The 20,983-nt window shown below is 36.0% G+C and overlaps 1 protein-coding gene across 30 annotated transcripts in view; it reads left to right on the top strand.

The window, feature by feature from the left end:
- Positions 1-20,983, top strand: part of SNX14 (sorting nexin 14) — a 94,648-nt gene extending 73,665 nt beyond the window's left edge. For 18 of the 30 annotated variants that reach the window (XM_025382934.1, XM_025382930.1, XM_025382920.1 and 15 more), the window contains 8 exons: positions 5,686-5,726; positions 5,850-5,969; positions 11,376-11,499; positions 11,769-11,933; positions 12,109-12,204; positions 18,408-18,499; positions 19,179-19,235; positions 20,471-20,681. In XM_025382934.1, the coding sequence (XP_025238719.1) occupies positions 5,686-5,726; positions 5,850-5,969; positions 11,376-11,499; positions 11,769-11,933; positions 12,109-12,204; positions 18,408-18,499; positions 19,179-19,235; positions 20,471-20,509 (734 nt within the window). In that variant the 3' untranslated portion in view covers positions 20,510-20,681. Of the gene's footprint in view, positions 1-5,685; positions 5,727-5,849; positions 5,970-11,375; positions 11,500-11,768; positions 11,934-12,108; positions 12,205-18,153; positions 18,500-19,178; positions 19,236-20,470 lie in introns of all 30 variants that reach the window. The other 12 variants (XR_003119047.1, XR_003119046.1, XR_003119049.1 and 9 more) reach the window with 4 other exon arrangements.

Genomic DNA, 20,983 nt, shown 5'->3' with positions numbered 1-20,983 from the left:
CGCCATCTGATCTCCTATCATCTTTTCAGAACCAATGTGTAATTTTGTTAATGATGCTACAGTCATTTCAGTCATGCTTGAATTTTTACCATTACCTCTTGGATTTTCTCTCCCATGCTCTCACTACACATCTTTTTTTTTGGAGATGGAGTCTCTGTCTGTCACCCAGGTTGGAGTGTGGTGGTGTGATCTCAGCTCACGCAACTTCTGCCTCCTGGGCTCAGGCATTCCTCCCACCTCAGTCTCCTGAGAACTACAGGTGCGCACCACCATACCCAGATAATTTTTGTATTTTTAGTAGAGATGGGGTTTCACCATGTTGCTTATACTGGTCTTGAACTTCTGAGTTCAAGTGATCCACCTGCCTCAGCCTCCCAAAGTGCTGGGATTACAGGTGTGAGTCACCATGCCCTGCCTTACACATCTTTTTAGTTCCCAGATTCTGTAAGTTTTTCCTATTTGGTGTCTAACTCATGTCTTCCTCTTCATTCCCTTTACTCTTTCCTTAGTTCAGTTTTCATTGCCTCTTATTTGAATTGTACTAAGTTTCCTATCTAGTCTCCTGGATTCCCATCCTCCTCCTGCCCTCTATCAGTTTATCGTATATAACACAGCCAGATTAATCTTCCTAAAGTACATGTTTGACCATATCTAAAATCCTTTGGTTTTTCTCTCTTTATTAACTTAGGAAATCTTTATTGTTTAATATGGAACCCTCTGAAAATCACTATGTGCTTTGATACCAATATATCTTACCAGTATTATTTCTTACTACTTCCTTTCATACTTTTATAAAATTGAATCCCCTATATTCTTTTGCTCCAGTGCTTTTATTTATACTCTTGTCTTCTACTTTAAATGCTCTTCCATATTACCCATCTTTGAAGATCCAGCTGAGAGAAAGGAATGGCTGGTTCTTCATAGGGAAACAGGGAAGCCTTTCTTAGGAAGGTATAATTTGTCTAATCTTGAAAGAGTAATATAAATCAGCAGGAGATAGATGAGGAGATCATTCCACTTGGAGAGACGGGCATGTACAAGAAGCATGAAAGAGGGAATCAGCTGGTAATGTTTGGAGTATCTTGAACGTAGAGTACATGTAAGAGAGTGAGACTAGAAAGATAAGTTATGGCCACATATGTCATGGTAAGGAATTTGTACTTGATCATCTAGGCAGGGAGAAGGAGATATTGATAGATTTTTAAGCAATGAAATCTAATCGGATTTAGGTTTCAGAAATCCAACTCTGGCAGCAGTTTGAAGGATGATACTAAAGGTACTTAGAATCGTATCTGGGAATAAACCTAGTAGAGTATGTGTGTGCATGACCATTATAGAGAAAATTGCAAACTTTTATTGAGAGATGTTAAAGAAGACCCAAGAAAATAGAAATCATATTCATTGTTTAGAAACCACAATATTGTAAAGATGTAAATTTTTCCCCAAGTTGATTTCTAGCTATAATACAGTCCCAATCAAAATCAAACAAGTTGCGTATGTGTATATACCTTGAAACTGAATCTGTAATTTATATAAACATGCATAGGACCAAGTAGATAACACATTTTAGAAGAAGAACAAGGTTGGAGAGCTCTATCATATGTCTTATAACACTAAATTAATCAGTAGACCCTGGAACAGAACAGAGAACCCCAAACCTATCTGTACATCTGTGGACACTTGATTTGTGAGCATGGCTCTGCAGAATGGGGAAGGAGTCAACTTTTCAAGAAATGCTACTGGGACATTGGGTATACATTTGAACTCTTACGAAGTAGCCATATTTAAGTAGACTAGAGTCCTACATAGAAACCTGTAAAGATATTAGAAGATTGCAGAGATAAATTCATATATTTACAATCAACTAAATTTGACAGAGGTGTCAAGACATGGGGGAATGGATACCCTTTTCAGTAAATAGTGCTGGGAAAACTGGATATCCATATGCAGAAGAATGAAACTAGACCCCTATCAATCATAATTAAAAAATCAAACTCATAGTGGATTAGACTTAAATGTAAGACCCCAGATTATAAAACTGCTAGAAGAAAATGACGGGAGGATGCTTCACGACTTTAGGCAAAGATCTTATGGCTGAGAGTTCAAAAGCATAGGTAGCAAAACAAAAATAGACAAATGGGGCTAGATTAAACTATTAGGTTGGTGCAAAAGTAATTGTGGCTTTTGCCTTTTTTTTTTCTTTTAAACAGCAAAAATCTCACTTTTGCACCAACCTAATAAAAAGCTTCTATACAGCAAAGGAAACAAGCAGCAGAGTGAAGAGACAACTGTAGAATGTGAGGAAATATTTATGGATATTTTACCTGTATGTTTTGCAACTATTTAGCCTGTACAATGGGAGAAAATATTTGCAAATATTGCAAATTCAATTAGAAGACAATACAGTAGAAAAATGGACAGAAGAAAAATAATTTCACCAGCCTGGGCAACGTAAGTGAGACCCTGACTCTACAAAAAACAACAACAAAAAATTAGCTGGGTATGGTGGCATGCATGTGTAGTCCTGGTTGTTCCAGAAACTGAGGCGGGAGGATCACTTGAGCCCAGAAAGTTCGAGGTTACAGTGAGCTATGAGCACACCACTGCTCTGCAGCCTAGGTGACAGAGTGAGACCCTTTCTCTAAAAACAAAAGAAAAAACACTTCACAAAAGAGGAAATCAGATGGTCAATAAATATATAGAAAGATGCCTAATTTCATTAATAGGGAAATTCAAATTAGAATCATATTTGGGAAACACCACATTCACCAAAGTTTTTAAAAGTCTGATTATACTAAGTGCTAAGTATTGGTGCAGATGTAAAGCAACAGGAACTCTTATACACTATTAGTAGGACTATAAATTGAAAAACTACTTGGAAAAATTGTTTGGTATAAAAACTGAAGGACCCAGCGGTTCCTTTCTCAGATATATACTTTGGAGAATCTATCCATGTTTAAGAACGTTCGTAGAAGAATTGTTTGTATAGCCCAAACTAGAAACGGCACAAATGCTCATCAGCAATTGAATGGACAGGTAAACTGTGGTAAAGTCATAACATTGAATACCCATATCATGAGGCTACTAGCAACAATGTGGATGAATTTTAAAAATGTTGAATGAAAGAAACAAAACATGAAAGAATACGTACAGCCTGATTCTTTTTACATAAACATCAAAACAGACCAAACTAATGTAAGCTGGACAAATCTGAATAAAACTGTTAAAAAAATGGTTGGGCATGGTGGCTCACACCTGTAGTCCCAGCACTTTGGGAGGCTGAGAGGGGTGAATCACCTGAGGTCAGGAGTTTTAGACCAGCCTGACCAATATGGTGAAACCCTGTCTGTACTAAAAAGGCAAAAATTAGCTGGGCATGGTGGCGGGCGCCTGTAGTCCCAGCTACTCAGGAGACTGAGGCAGGAGAATTGTTTGAACCCGGGAGGTGGAGGTTGCAGTGAGCTGAGATCGCACCACTGCACTCCAGCCTGGGCAACAGAGCAAAACAAAAAACAAAAACAAAAAAAGTTAAAAAATAATATAGCATTGGCTAGGTGCAGTGGCTCACACCTGTAACCCCAGCACTTTAGGAGGCCGAGGTGGGTGGATCACTTGAGGTCAGGAGTTCAAGACCAGCCTGGCCAACATGGTGAAGCCCTGTCTCTACTAAAAATACAAAAATTGACTGGGCTTGGTGGCGTGCACCTATAATCCCAGCTACTTGGGTGGTCTAGGCAGGAAAACTGCTTGAAACTGGCAAGTGGAGGGAGCCGAGATCATGCCACTTGCACTCCAGCCTGGGTGACAGAGTGAGACTACGTCTCTAATACTACTGCTACTACTACTGCTACAGTATAAAAACAATATTTCTAAATATATTTTATTTTTTATTCATTATGTTTTTTTGAGACAGAGTTGCACACTGTTGCCCAGGCTGGAGTGCAGTGGCACAATCCTAGTTCACTGCAACCTCAAATCCTGGGCTCAAGTGATCCTTCCTGCCTCAGCCTCCCAAAGTAGCTAAGACTACAGGTACACACCAGCACACCTGGCTAATTTTTAAATATCTGTAGAGGTGGGATCTCGCTATGTTGCCCAAGCTGATCTTGAACTCCTCAATTGATCCTCCCACCTTGGGTTCCCCAATTGCTGGGCTTACAGGCATGGAGCCACCTTGCCTAGCCTCTAAATATATTTTATATGATGTAATCTGAAGTAATGTATGTGGAACTAAATCAGTGAATTAAATAGTACAGGGGGACATTTGGCTTCTGTCTATACCCCCCCCCCCCCACCCCAAATCAATACATTTATTTAAGTCAAAATATTTAGTGTGTGTGTATCTTTTTATTAGGGGAAAAAAGTGAGGACAAAATATTTGGTTATATATGGTGTCTAGGAGATTTGGATATTCCTGATTACTGACTAGGTTTGATTGAAGAAGAAATGATCAAGGATGATCCAAGTTTCTATTTAAATAACTGGATAAATGCTGTTACTTGTTGGAATAGGGGCTACATTAACAGTAGCTTTGAACTTACTGAGTTTATAGAATCCAGTTGAAGTTTTATAAAGTAGGAGAGTCCAGGAGACAGGCAGGGATTAAAGATTTGAATTTTATTTGAAATCAGATTGAGCAAATAATTTGGCTCAGTAAGAACACATAGAAGACAAAAAAGCATAGGATGAAATCATATAATTTAAGGAACTTGGGAACATTCTAAGGAGGAGGTGTTATGAGAATCAGAAATACTAGAAATAGCCAAGTGGGAAGGTTGGGTGGTTTGCCTGTCACAAAACAGTATTTTTATTCTTTATTATTAATGTCCCTTTCTGTTGCCATAAATCTACTTTTTTTTTTTTTTTTTTTTTTTTTGAGACGGAGTCTCGCTCTGTCACCCAAGCTGGAGTGCAGTGGCGCGATCCTGGCTCACTGAAAGCTCCGCCTCCTGGGTTCACGCCATTCTCCTGCCTCAGCCTCCCGAGTAGCTGGGACTACAGGCGCCCGCCAACGCGCCCGGCTCATTTTTTGTAATAAATCTACTTTTTTCCAATTTATTTGGAAAGCAGTTTAAGTTGTATTTATCAGTTTTGATTGATTTTTAACAGTCATTTCTAAATGCTGGAGAAAATCTCAAGATATTTGATGTTTTACAGTAAGGGAACCTGGAGATCAAGAAGTAATTTTGGCAAATATAAGATTTAGAATAGGAATTTTTAATCTAAAATTCAGAATATAAACTACTGAAATAGTTTTAAATATTGAGGCAATTCTTAAAACTTTTTTTTGACTGGCCTTTGCATATCTTTAGATACCATTATATATTCACTGTTACTGAAAATCCTTTGAAAATATTTCTTATGGAAATTTTCACAAAAGTAGACAAAATTATGTAATAAACTTCTCAGTCAATTTTGTTATCAACCCTTGGCTTATTCCATCCCTTCTCCTACCACCTACCTCACTGGATCATTTTAGAGTAAATCCCAAATATTGTATCTATAAATATTTCAGAATACCATATTTATTGAAATTCCCATAGAGTGTGAAATGGTCAATCATAAATACTTTTTACAGTTTTAATTTGGCTATTTCGTATTTAAAATTACCTGGTAAAGTATTCATATGAGCAATTATGAAGAGTTTTATGCCTTCCTAAAATAATGTTTTACTTTTAATTGCAGGGAAAATTATAAAATCTGTTCCTGGAAAACTAATGAAAGAGGTGAATAACTGATTTATGTGTGTTCTATAACATAATCATAAACATATTTAAATATTGATAAATTTTGATGGATTATATACTAAAAATTATTTTTTATTTTCTTACAATAATCTGTCACCACAGAAAGGTCAGCATTTGGAACCTTTTATCATGAATTTTATTAATTCATGTGAATCTCCAAAGCCTAAACCAAGTAGACCAGAACTGACCATTCTCAGCCCTACTTCAGAAAACAACAAGAAGGTACTGCACATTGCATTAAAGAACCATTAAGTTTTAAATTGCCCTACTAGAGATGACTTTTTCATTATCAGGAGAATGAATACTTTGTTAATGAAATAGATTGAGCTATACATTTCCTTTATGTGGAAATCAGTTGCACAGTAAACAGAAGGTATTGTGTATACTTACTTGGTTCTTTGCTTTAATATGGTAAATGTTTCTTTGGATACTGTATTTGCAAACTTATGCTACTTCTGTGTTTGGGGCTTTTTAAAAGTGGTTTTCTTAGGTTATATGTCACCAACTTTCAATAATAATAAATTAATTGCTATACTGTGTTTATGTTTATTGGATGGCATTACCTAATTTTCATGGCTTATAAGGTATTTTATCCATTCATTAAACAAACATTTTATTACATGCCTACTATTGAGTGCTAGGCACTGGGAATATAAAGATACATTCCTTGTCCTCAAGAAGCTGTTTAATGCCAAGGTGTAGTGCCAGCATGGGGAGCTATGGGAGCTCAGAGGACCTCCATCCTTATTTTTGTTGATACTTTGAATAGTATCTTTAATATTATTAATATTTTCATTTTTATAACTTTCTTGTATATATAGATGGAAATATTTTTGTTTCATAATCTTGCTAGACTTAACATTAGTTTTAGTAATATCTGGTAATTCTTTTATATTTACACAATTGTCACAAATGATTGCTTTGATTCCTGACTAGGACTGCTCTATACAAAGGAAATTGTTTAATTATTTCACCATTGAATAGTATAGTGTAGCTCTTTTTGTATTAATAGATAACCTTTATAAGATTAAGGAAGCTACCGGGTGCTGTGGCTCACACCTGTAATCCTAGCACTTTGGGAGCCGAGGTGGATGGATCACTTGAGGTCAGGAGTTCGAGACCAGCCTGGCCACCATGGTGAAACCCTGCCTCTACTGAAAATACAAAAATTAGCCAGATGTGGTGGTGGGTGCCTGTAATCCTAGCTACTCGGGAGGCTGAGGCAGGAGAGTCGCTTGAACCCAGGAGGTGGAGGTTACAGTGGGCCGAGATCGCACCACTGCACTCCAGTCTGGGTGACAGAGCAAGACTGTCTCAAAAAAAAAAAAAAAAATTAAGGAAGTTTACATTCATGTTTATGGGTAGAAATAGCTTATAATTTTTCTTTCTCATTCTGTCCTTGTTAGGTTTTGGTATCAAAGTTTTATTAGCGTTTTTTATTTTTGGTAGACTTTTTATAAATATTTGATAAGAGTTGGTAAAGTCATCTAGGCCTGCAGTTTTGTTTGTAGGAAAATTTTTTATAACCAATTTAATTTCTTTAACAATTATAAAATTCTTCAGGTTTATTACCTCATGAGTCAGTGTCAATAGGTTATATTTTTTGACAAATTTTGTACTTTAAGTTTGTAAGGTTATTGGTGTGAAGTTGTCAATAATTTTGTCTTGTCATTGTTTCTGACATCTGTAGCTATGTCTCTTTGTTCTCGACATTTTATCTTTTGGCTTTATTGAGCTTTTCTGTCAGACTTTTAAAATTACCTTTATTTCTGTTATTTTGAAAAATTCTTTGTATTTCTTTGGGCTTTTGTTTATATTACAGTTTTAACTTCTTGTGGTGAAACTAATGCTTAACTTAGCCTTTCTTTTCTAATGTAAGCACTAAAATGTGTACATTTTTCTTTAAATCTGTTTAAACACTGACTTGTAAATTTTAATGTGTGGTATTTTTGTTATTCAGTTCAGAATGTTTTATTATGATCCCTTCTTTGACCTCTGGGTTATTTATAATTTTTTTTTTTTTTTTTGTTTACAAACATTCTTGAATTTTCAGATTGTTCCTTTATTGTTGTTATTGATCCTAGTTTAATTACATTGTGGTCAAAGAATACATTCCATGTGATGTAAGTTTCCATTTCCAAGAACAGCGACCTCATTGCTTTCTGATTTGACTAACAGCTTGTCATTTTTTCCAAGTTTTACTACAGACTCCTGCCATTTATCCAGCCTCCACCTACTCCTAGCTTCCAAAGCTAATACCATGTATTTTAGGTTTATGTTATGGCAACACACTACTTTTAGGTACAAATTACTTAAACATTGTTGTGTTACAAACCACTCCAAAAGTGAATGGTTTAAAATGACTCTCTTATTTGCTCATGATTCTGTGGGTCAGCAGTTTGGACTTAGCTTAGCTGCATTGTACTTCTGGTCTCACTTGGGCTGCAGTCTTAGAGCTTCTTGAATTGGATGGCCAAAGGTGGCCTCATGCACATGTCTGACTGTGTATGTTTCCTGTTGACTGGGCAATGTGTCTTCAGCAAGCAATTCTGGACTCTCATGGTACCAGCATTCTAACAGGGCTCACCCCAACACACAACTTTCCAGGACTCCGTTGAACATTTTGCTCAACATTTGTCCCAAAGCAACTCATGTAGCCAAGCCCAGAGTTGATGTGGGAGGGGACTGTATAAGAGTTTGGCTATAGAGAAGCTTGATCACTGGGGGCTGTTACTTTAACAGTCTACTTCAGTTTACCAGTTTTGAAAAATTCTCAGCTATTGTTCTTTAGATATTGCCTTCTCTCTATTCCCTCTCTTATCTCCTTCTGTTTTAGTTGTTCTGTTTTCATTTAGTTATCATTCTGTTTTCCATATCTCTTAAGCCTTCCTCCATATTTTCTGTCTTCATTTTCACTACTTTTTGGTGGTCTATGTTAACTTTTTCTGATCTGTCTTCCATCTCTGCCTCTTCAGTGTTGTCTGATCTTCTGCATAAACATATCTAAACCTAAAAAATATTGTTACTGTGTTTCATATTTTTAGAATTTGTTTGATATTCCCCCCAGGTCTACTATGATTTTAAATAATGGTTTACTATTAGCTGCAGATGTTTTCCAGCAAAACAGATTCATTGCATTATAAAACCCTGGTTGGTACTTAAGATTCTTGAATAGTAAATGCACACGCAGATCGGGAAGAGCAGGAGAAGATAACCTATCTAGTGCTCTGAAGAATATAGTGGCTGAAAACTTGGCTTACGTTGATTTTGTTTGTGGTTTGTCAATATTAATGCCCATTTTGCTTTCCTTGATCGTTACGTTTATCTTTATTGAGCATGAAAATTCAATTAGATGTCATTATAAAATAAAAATGTTAAAATGTTCAAGAGGAGAAATTGAGATATGAGCCCTAATTCTTTCCTCTCCTCTGCTCAGGCATCTTAAGTGTCTCTTAGAGAAAGTCTTCAGCCCTCCTCAGTAATAGCTCTGTCTCCTAAGAAACAGACATAGTGTAGTTCATCAGTCTTAGTAATATTTGTCTTCTCCCTCAGGATTATTGAGATTGATATTCAAAACTGCTTGAAAAGATGTGAGAGGTTCTTATGAAATTCTTTTTTAGATGGCCTTCACTATATATGCATACTTTTGTGAAAGATGAAATATGAAAGACCTAATGGGTATGATTTCAGAGGATTAACCAGGCTGAACATAGGGAAAGAAGAATTATATTGGAGTGTGAATTTTAGTACATAGGGAATATGTTTGCAAAATGATTTATGAGTTTGGTCAAACTGGATATTTGCTTTCCTGGTGACTAATAAATGGGCCCAATCTTTTGGGAAATAAATCGATACTATGTAACAGAATAAATCAGGTGTTTATGTTCTTTGACCTCCTGACCTGAATGCTAGGAATTTGTCAGGGAGAAAAATAAGAGAAGAGCTTATAACATGTAAAGGTGTTTATTAAAATATCATTTACGTAAGTGAAAAATTGGAAACAACATGAAATTCTAACATTGTAGGAATGATTATTTTAAGGAAAATCCATTCAAGGAATGTTTTGCAACAGATGAAATTGTGCTTATGAAAACTATAAAGTAACATAAAGACATTTGATACGGTGCTAAGTGAAAAAGTAGGATGTTCTATTTTTTGAACCTCATTGATTTGTGGCTATGTACATAGAGAGTACAAGTTAATATACAAAAGTTTAATAGTAATGCTATTAGGTGGTTGAGTTTTAATTTAAAGGTTTAAATTCCTCTTTGCTCTGTGTCACTTTATTTAACCTTAGTGATTATTGTCAACAGATGTAATAAACTATATATCTCTTTATTATTCCAGCTTTTATTTTAGATTTCTGTTTAAAAATAATGCAAACCGTGCTGAAAATACAGAGGGAAAACAAAATTGAGTTGTTTTTCTCCTCTCTTTTCCAGACTTACTGTATAATATCACTGTTTTTCAATGAAAAAAATTAAACTGAAAATTTAAAAGAGTAGAGGGAATAATTTATCAGAAGAGAGAGCCCTTTTCCTATTTTTGGGGTTGTGGAAAAATGTTTTAAGTTTACGCCTCAGCGTTAATAATATCTGACATAAGAGCCAATAGAATATATGGTCTTTGTTCTCAGGATACTTTTCTAGGAGGCTTTTAAAAAAAATTCATCTTCAGGTAAAAGTGAATACACTTTCCTCCACAGTCTCCTTACCTCTCCTCTCCCCTCCCTTCTGCTCCCCTCCCCACTTTTTTTTTTTTTTTCCCACAGAGCCTCACTCTGTCACCCAGGCTGGAGTGCAGTGGTGCAATTTCTGGCTCACTGCAACCATTAATTCTTAATATCTTGGTTCCCGCGCTGCCACACATTGATTAGACCTTTCTGGGCTTTGAATATTGTCCAGATAAATTTCATCTGAAGCTGGATTTTTACCTCTACTCATAGTGATTTATAATCTTTAAATCATGTTAGTGGTTTTTTTTTTTTTTTTTTTTTTTTTTCGGTCTTGCTCTTTCACCCAGGCTGGAGTGCAGTGGCATGATTTTGGCTCACTGTAACCTCTGCTTCCCAGGTTCAAGCTATTCTCCTGCCTCAGCCTCCCAAGTAGCTGGGACTACAGGCACGCACCACTACACCTGGCTAATTTTTTTGTATTTTTAGTAGAGATGGGGTTTCACTATGTTGGCCAGGCTGATCTCAAACTCATGTCCTCAGGTGATCTGCCTGCCTCGGCCTTCCAAAGTGCTGAGATTATAGATGTGAGCCACTGCGCCTGGCCTAAATCATTAGTTTTAAAGTTAGCTATCAATAATATATTTGTACATCTTTTTATGTTAACTTTTGTGGTATATAAAAACAAAGGAGGGGTCTTTTATGGATGATGAATTATGGACTGTAACTAAAACGAATATTTTAGTTTTTATGTAATTTTTTGGGGAACATGTATTTTTTATTGCAATTTGGGGCATAAATGGGGAATTTTAGAAACATATATTAACCTATCTAATATTCTGTTTTGATTGGAAAAGGTTTAAATGCCTTTGCTGTGTGTCACTTCATCCTTATTGATTATTGTCAGCAGATGTAATAAACTACATATCTTTTTATTATTCCAACTTTTATTTTAGCTTTTCAATGATCTGTTTAAAAATAATGCAAACCGTGCTGAAAATACAGAGAGAAAGCAAAATCAGAATTATTTTATGGAGGTGATGACTGTAGAAGGAGTCTATGATTACCTGATGTATGTAGGTAAGATCTAAGTGGTTTAAGACTTGTTTTTCATTCATCTTACTTCTGTGATGCAAATAATGTTCTTGAGTATTGCCCTGTCATAACTGTTTTTTTAATTGAAAATACCTTTCATAATAATTCAATACAATTGTCCTTGATCATATTAAAGTTGCTAGTGTTTACACATAAAAGATAGACCATGGTCATCTGTGTTTTCTACATTGGCAAATTTTCAAAAATACCAATTTATCTGGAACAATGAGGTATCCCATTTGATCCTTTCTCAGGACGGGTAGTTTTCCAGGTTCCTGACTGGCTTCATCATCTCTTAATGGGAACTCGAATCCTCTTTAAAAACACCCTGGAAATGTATACTGACTACTATCTTCAGTGTAAACTAGAACAGCTATTTCAGGAGCACCGTTTGGTCTCACTCATAACACTTCTCAGAGGTTTGTATTTTCTCATGTGTTTGTTTCATATTTTGTGTACTCTGTAATTTTAATTGAATCTAAAAGGGGAAGAAATCTTGTTTTGCTTTGGTTTATTAGTACTTCTACTATGAGGAAATCCTTTTTGTATAAGTAGATGAAAATTCCAGAAATACTTCTTTTTACTCTTTTTTAGATGCTATATTCTGTGAAAACACTGAACCTCGTTCTCTCCAAGATAAGCAAAAAGGAGCAAAACAGACTTTTGAAGAAATGATGAATTACATTCCAGGTGTAATATTTAAGAAGTAACTTAATTTCATATAGATAAGCCGTCTTTTGAGGTCACAATGTATAGTAATTATTGAAGCTAATTTTTACTGTGAGTTTTCATTTTACAAATAGTTGCAAAGATCAGTTAAACTTAACACACTAGTTAAATAATTCTTTCAGATGTTATCACTGAGACTGAGATGTTAGGACTTTAAGGCAAGGCTGTTGCTACTCACATAATAGCCAGATTCATTCAAAAATAACTTATAGTCAGACTGGTCAAAGTGACATGTTGTGGGACCATTGAAAGCCTGTGTCCACTACACCATAAGAATAGCTCACTAGTGTGTATGACTAAAAGATCAGAATTCATGCATTATGAATTTATTGAGCACCTACCATATTCCAGGCATTATGCAAAATGCAAGGGATATAAAAAATGTACTTGAGTAGCTCAGTCTAGAGGAAGACAGGCATATAGACAAAACATACATGTGATAATAGAGGCATTTTCAAGTTACAGAGATATCACAAAGGAGGAGGATGGCCACCTCTTCTGTAAAGTTGGTAGGTTTGGGACACTAAGGAAATGAATGGTAGTAACCTCTTACTGTGATGGGAAATAACAAGGAAGAAATGTCAAGGGGTCAAAGTAGATGATTCTTAGTTTAGAACATTTTGAATAAGAGGTGCCTATAAATTACTCAGGAGGAAGTGTCTGTTAAGCACTTAGACATCGAGGTTCAAAAGTTGGAGAAAAGGTGGTATAGGATAGATTAGTAGAGATATGGGAGCCATGTGTGATTAGATAATAAAGCACAGGGAGAAAGTATGGAGTAAGAAGAGAAAAGGGTGATTTCCAGTTTCTGGTCTGGCACATAAGAACCTGGCCGTCATCACTCCATCCTAGTAACAAGCAAAAACCTGAATGCACTAAAAAAACTAAACAGCTTTTAGATTCACCAGAGAGTGAGGTCATATGGGAAACCACTGCCCCCCAGATTGGAGAGAATCATAGCTAGCTGGAGCAGAGAAACCCGTGAACTCAAAACCCCTGGAGAAGCCAGTGCTGAGCTAGGGAAACTTGAAGTATAACTGACAAATTGCTACAGCCTTTTAAATCTCTTTTTAAGAGATTAAAAACTCCAGGGGATCATGTCATGGGATTACCCATCCACATTTTTTAATTTTTTTTTTTGATACGGAGTCCCGCTCTGTTGCTAAGGCTAGAGTGAAGTGGCATGATCTTGGCTCACTGCAACCTCCGCCTCCTGGGTTCAAGCAATTCTCCTGTCTCAGCCTCCTGAGTAGCTGGGACTAGAGTCCCACGCCACCACGCCTAGCTAATTTTTGTATTTTTAGTAGAGATGGGGTTTCACCTTGTTGATCAGGCTGGTCTTGAACTCTAACCTCAGGTGATCTACCTGCCTCGGCCTTCCAAAGTGCTGGGATTACAGGCGTGAGCCACCGTGCCCAGCCCATCCACACTTTTTTTGTGAGTTTTACCTCCAGGGCCTTGACCAAGATCCCACAGTGAATATTGGAGAAAAATCCCCAGGTGCTTCTGGCAGGGGGGCTAGAAGGGAACCATTTTGAAATACATTAGTCAGGGCACTCTGTTCTTGACAAGGCCCTACCCTCAGGAGAAGCTATTTAACCAGAGCCTGACTGACCTGAGGGAAGGGAAATAACCAACTCTAGCCCTGGCCTTCCACATGGAAGAAGGGAAATACCCAACTCCAATCCACTCTAGCCATCTTGTCCTATGCAAGGGGAACCGGGAGGCCTGAGAAGCATGTGTGAAGTTCACAGTTCAGTGGTACAGGTTCATTAAAAGATTGAGACCCCTTCTTAGGACTATAGAACCCTTCATCTCCCTCTATATTTTATCACCACATTACTAAAGGCCTGTTTGCAGCAGTTCCGCTTAACTTGTGCGTCATGTCCAGCTATCATAAAAAAGTTACCAGACATATTAAAGGCAAGAAAATACAGTTTGACGAGAAAGAGCAAGTATCAAAACCAGAGTCAGATATGGCAGTGATGTTAGAATTATATACCAAGTAGGATTTATCCCAGGTATTCAAGGCTGGTTTAGCATTCATTCAAAAGTCAATTAAGGTAGTCCATCACATCAGCAGGCTAAAGAAGAAAAATCATGATCATAACAGTAGATGCAGAAAAAGCATTTGACAAAATCTAACACCCACTTATGATATCAGCAAACTACGAATAGAGGGGAACATCCTCAACTTGATAAAGAATATCTACAAAAACACCTATAGCTAACATCACACTTGATGAAAAACTTAAAAGCTATCTCACTAAGATGAGGAGCAAGGCATGCTCTGACTACTGCTTTTCAACATTGTACTGGAAGTCCTAGTTAGTGCAGTAAGACAAGAAAAGGAAATAGCATACTGATTGGGAAGAAAGAAATAAAACTATCTTTGTTCACAGATGACATGATTGTCTATGTAGAATATCCAAAAATTGACCAAAACACTTCTGCAAATAATAAGTAATAATACACAAAATTCAATTACTTTTCCTGTATATCATCAATGAGCAAATGGTATTTGAAATTTAAAAAAAAATACCATTTGCATTAGCACCCCGAAAAGTGAAATACTTGGGTAATAATCTAACAAAACATGCACAAGATTTATATGAGAAAAATTGTAAAACTTTAATTAAATCAAAGAACTAAATGGAGAGATACTTTATGTTTGTGGATAGGAAGACTCTTTTTTTCAAGATGTCGGTTCTTTGAACTTCATCTGTAGATTCAATGCAGTCCCAATCCAAATCCCAGGAAGTTGTTTTGTGGGTATTGACAAACATTTTAAAGTTTATATGGAGAGGCAAAAAGACCCAGAATAGCCAACTCAATTTTGATTGAGAACAACAAAGTCACAGGATTGACACTACTTTTCTTCAAGACATACTATAAAGCTACAGTGATCAAGAAAGTGTGATATTAGCAAAAGAACAGACAAATGGATGGATGGAACTGAATAGAGAGCCCAGATACAGACCCACATAAATAATGTTAACTGATCTTTGACAAAGTTGCAAAGGCAATACAATGAAGAAAAGTAATGAAGAAAAGTTAGTCTTTTCAACAAATGGTGCTGGAACAACTGGACATCCACATGCAAGAAAAAAAAAAATCTAAACACAGACCTTACACCCTTCACAAAAACTAAACTCAAAATCAATTATAGGCTGGGCACGGTGGCTCACGCCTGTAATCCCAGCACTTTGGGAGTCTGAGGCGTGTGGATCACCAGAGGTCAGGAGTTCGAGACCAGTCTGGCCAGGATGGTGAAACGCCATCTCTACTAAAACTACAAAAATTAGCCAGGCATGGTGGCGGGCACCTGTAATCCCAGCCACTCAGGAAGCTGAGGCAGGAGAATTGCTTGAACTTGGGAGGCAGGGGTTGTAGTGAGCTGAGATAGCACCATTGCACTCCAGCCTGGGTGACAGCGTAACTCCGTCTCAAAAACAAACAAATCAATTTTAGACCTAACTGTAAAAAGCAAAACTGTAAAACTTAGAGGATAACAAGGGAGAAAATGTAGATGACCTTCTGTTTGGCAATGACTTCTTAGTTGCAACACCAAAGACATGAACCGTGGAAGAAATAATTGATAATCTTTACTTCATTAAAATTAAAAATTTTGCTTTGTGAAAGACACTATAAAGAGAATGAAAAGAGAAGCCACAGACTGGGAGAAAATACTTGCAAAAGACATATCAGATAAAGGACTGTTACCAAAAATGTACAAAGAAATCCTGAAACTCAACAATAAGAACACAACCTGATTTTAAAATTGGCCAAATATCTTGACACCTCACCAAAGAAGATTACACATAAGCATTTGAAAAGATGCTCTACATCATATGTCATCAAGGAAATGCACATTTAAAACCATGAGATACCACCACATACCTGTTAGAATGGCCCAGATCCAGAACACCAACACCACCATTTGCTGGTGAAGATGTGGAATTCTCATTCATTGCTGGTGGACATGCAAAATGGTACAGCCACTTTGGAAGACAGGTGAGCAGTTTCTTACAAAACTAAGCACACTCTTACCATGAGATCTGGCAATTATCTTTCTTGATATTTACCCAAAGCAGTTGAAAACATGTCCACCCAGAAACCTGCACATGATTGTTTATAGCAACTTCAACATTGCCAGAATTTGGAAGCAACCAAGGTGTTCTTTATTTAGGTGAGTGGATAAATAAACTCATACTTCTAGACAATGGGATATTATTCAGTGCTATAAAGAAATGAGCTGTCACATCATGAAAAGTCATGGAGGAGCCTGAAATTCATCTTACTAAGAGAAAGAAGCCAATCTGAAAAGACTGCATACTGTATAATTTCAGCTCTCTGATATTTTGGAAAAGGCAAAACTAAGAAGACAGTGGATTGGAGGGGAGGGAGGGATGAATAGGCAGAGCAGAGGATTTTTTAGGGCAATGAAACTATAATGGTGATTACATATCATTATCTATTTGTCCAAACCCACAGAATGTCCAACATCAGGAACGAACTCCGATGTAAATTATGGACTCTGGGTAATAATGATGTACCAATGTGTGTTCATCAGTTGTAACAAATGTGCACTCTTGTTGGGGATGTCGATAGTGTGGGAGACAGCATGTTTTGGGACGGGGAACATATGCGAAATCTCTTCCTTCTGCTCAGTTTCACTGTGAACACAAAACGACTTTAAAAAAAAGTCTATTTTAAAAAGAGAAGAGGGCTTAGGACAGAACCTTAGAGAATTCTTAATATTGAAGAACTAGCCTTAGAATAGTTCTGCTGTTCCTTGTGAAAATAATTAACTTAAATGTCTGCTCTGAATATAAAAGTGAAAGTAAGCTGTTTTTAGTAAATTTTCTGTAGGCAAATGATGAAATAATTTTTTTTTTACCTGTTTTCTGATATAGTGACCCTTAGTGTTCATACTTTTAACAGTCTCGGCTTTGATACTCAGAAACAACATGGAGAACCAGAGAATATAGTAATTTGTTATTTTGCTGAGGCACAAATTCAAACCACATTCACTTTAAGACTCCTGTTTGGGAGAGTAACTTAGCTCTTAAGTAAGCTTAACATTCCTTTCTATAAGATTCTCTGCTCCTCATCTCTTGCTTAGTGACACCTGAAGTATCTGAAGGAATCACGTGTCTGTGTTCATTAGTTTCATGCATATTAATTGGGAAATTCCATGTAGTATTGGTGAGTTTGAGGATTAACAAAGATTTGTATTGGGCCACATATCTTGAAAATACCAAGGATATACTATGCCTATTGTAAATTAAATTTGGCCTTGTCTCCTAGCATTAGAATATTTTATGACTAACACTAGGCGTTTAGTTATGATAGGGGAAAAGGATAAATATTTGAGTACCTTGTTTATATAAGAATAACTTCTTTTTTTTTCTGCTTGGGGAAAACATTCAGTGGAGATCTTAATAAGGATTGACTTGGTAACAGAATGGATATTAGTGGTGGATGACATCTATACAGCCAGACACAAATCTGTACTTGTTGGACCCTAAATAAGTGTTTAAATATTTGTTATATTTCCTAAAATGATTGGTCTGTAAGATAGTTAATAGTAACTTATGCAAAAGTCCAGAAATTAGGTGTTCATATTCACTGAGAAAAGTCTGCCTTAAAAATTAAACTTCTTTTTTCTGATATTAAGAGCACTATGAAAATATATAGAATAAAAAGTAGAAGCTATCCTCTGCCCACTGTGTAGAAGTCGGCTTATCCTCCACTGGGTGTTAATCTTTACATTTTTCCATGCATTTCTATACATGTGTGTACAGATGTGCAAACATCATTTTTGGGTTTAATTTGTTTTGTTTGCCCTTAGTGGGGTAATACAGTAAGTATTATTTTCCAACTAGCAGTTTTTTTTTTTAACTCCAGCATTTCTTGGAGCTTGCATTATGCATTGTGCATTGTGAATCTCCAAAAGTGGGATACATGATACTGCATGTGTCAACGTGACCCTAAAAACCTCTTGTCCAGGAGCCTCTTATAGACACGCTGGTTTGGGGAGTACTGATTTGCAGTTTTTGCCTAATATCTGGGAAACAGGGTGGTGATTTTGCTTTATGATCCAGTTAATGGTGAGTCATTTTATAATATAAAATTATTTCACATGTGGCCTTTTTGTTTAGATCTGTTAGTCAAGTGTATTGGTGAAGAAACCAAGTATGAAAGCATCAGACTTCTGTTTGATGGCTTACAGCAGCCAGTACTCAACAAGCAGGTAAAGCACATTAAAGCTGATAAACTCGTGTTGGCTAGGTTTGGTGAATGACATAGTAAGGTGTCTGGTAACTTATTAGCTGTATAAATGACACTATACTAAACCAAGGCAATATAATTTTAAAAGTTCAGATAGAAAAGAAGTTTTATGTATGTTACTCTTTTTATGTCAGTTTTTTTTCTTAATAAGATGAATTATTTTGATTTAAAATTAATATATAGTAATTGTAGAAAATTTGGAATAGAAAATTCGTGAAATACAGTAAAAAATTAAAAATTGATAATTCCATTGTTCAAGTCACATAGAATAACCAGTTAATATTTTTATGTGTATGGTTTATGTAAACTATATATAAGCTTTATATATTCTGTTGAGATCTTGATACATTGTAATTTTGTGTTTTTGTTTTTCTAAAAATTAAAATATTTAACATAAAAATGAATTAATGAGGCATAATGGAGTGTCCTTACGGAAACACATGTGTACTTATTACCTATTTTGGAAATAGAACAATATTGATACTACCGAGGCTATTTTTGTGCTTGTTTTATATTATCAGTCCCATTCCTTGCCTTCCCACTTAGAAGTAACCACAATCTTTAATTTTGTGCTTATCATTTTTATGGTTTTTATGTTTAGTGCCTTAACATTTATTATTATTCTTTTTTTGGTGCTTTAGCTGACTTATGTTTTATTGGACATTGTGATACAGGAACTGTTTCCAGAGCTCAATAAGGTAACTGAAAAGCAGTAATTTTATTCATTATTTTCTTAATGGTATGCTGACATTTATTTTAATTAGGGACATAAATGTAAGAAAACCCTTGTCTCTGTTCTCTGTGATTCTTTAAAAAATTAACCTCAGCAAGTTGCCTTTTATGTTTTCTTTATTAAACATGCCCAAACAAATGTGGGGGACAGCTATTGAATAGCGTCTGCTTTGACTTCATCCCTTTTTAATTACAAGCAGATAGGGACTCTATACAGTCTTTCCAGGAGAAGTGAGTTTAAGTCCTAGCACTAGAATAGGCCAAGCTCAGTGTTGTCATCTGCACCATTGTATGCTGTGTAAGAAACTGGAGTATTTTTGAAGCAATTTTTATATAAACCCAAGCACAAAATGAACTAAAATTAGAGCACGATCATATTATTATTATGTTGAATCTTGAGGATTTTGAGTTTTGAGCAAAGTTTCAAGTCATTATTTTCTGTCTTATTTTTTGACTAATCCTTTTGGTTGGATGAAACAACTATTGTTCAGTGCTGTGGTATTGCAATGAAGTGTCACTTTTGCAGAGTAGAGGAAACCAGATTTGTGCTATTTACTTATTATAAACTTTCAAGTTGGCCAGGCGCGTGTCTTACGCTTGTAATCCCAGCACTTTGGGAGGCTGAGGCAGGGGGATCATGAGGTCAGAAGATCAAGACCATCCTGGCTAACACAGTGAAACCCCGTCTCTACTAAAAATACAAAAAATTAGCCGGGCATGGTGGCAGGTGCCTGTAATCCCAGCTACTCGGGAGGCTGACGCGGGAGAATTGCTTGAACCCGGGAGGCGGAGGTTGCAGTGAGCCGAGATCGCGCCATTGGACTCCAGCCTGGGTGACAGAGCGAGACTCCATCTCAAAAAAAAAAAAAAAAAAAAAAAAAAAATTTCAAGTTGTGATATTAAGTGCATGTTACAACAGAGTGGCAGTTACAGACTTTATATCTTTAATTTTCATGGGAATCAACAACAGGAAACCTTTAGCTATGTTTGAGACTTCATAAGGTCTGTCATTAAATATTGCCTTTTTTTCTCATATCTAGAACATAGATATTACTTGCTCCATACGCCAACCAATTTATTTTGGTTTACAATATATATATGTCTTAGGTTAGAATTTTAATTCTAACTAGGGCTGTTAGGCAATTTACAAATGAACCTGTGTCTTCTTGTCTTATGTTAAATGGATTTATTTTTACTTTAGGTACAAAAGGAAGTTACCTCTGTGACATCTTGGATGTAAACACTTGGATTTGGTATAGAATAACCCATTGAAATTTCTGCTGTGCTAGGGTGGTATAAGTGTACTTTTTTGGGTATATTCTTATATATATTATGTACATTGCTGTCTGAAATTTTAATTATTTTTTGTTTTTAATAAAGACTAACATAAACTTAATAATGATTAAAAGTGATTGAGTCTCATAGCCTTTCATTTGCTAGCTATGATCCAAATTTTATTAGAACATACGTCACTTGTTACTGCCATTTTTAAAAGAGAAAATTCGTAATGATAGGGCAAACAGATAAGACTGATAAACTTCGTATTGTATAACTTTGAAAATAATTATGCCTAGTATGGAGAAACAGGAGTAAGATCTGATTTTCTTATTTAGAGTTAATATATTTTAGTAGATTGGTTTTCCTTTTTTTATTTTGTACATAGTTAACTGTGTATCTATAAATAAAACATCCTATATGAGTTTTTCATAATAAA

The sequence above is a fragment of the Theropithecus gelada genome, chromosome 4 (assembly GCF_003255815.1).
Source record: "Theropithecus gelada isolate Dixy chromosome 4, Tgel_1.0, whole genome shotgun sequence".
Lineage (NCBI taxonomy): Eukaryota > Metazoa > Chordata > Mammalia > Primates > Cercopithecidae > Theropithecus > Theropithecus gelada.
The sequence above is the reverse complement of the archived record's forward strand: the minus strand, read 5'-3'. Positions and strand labels throughout refer to the sequence as shown.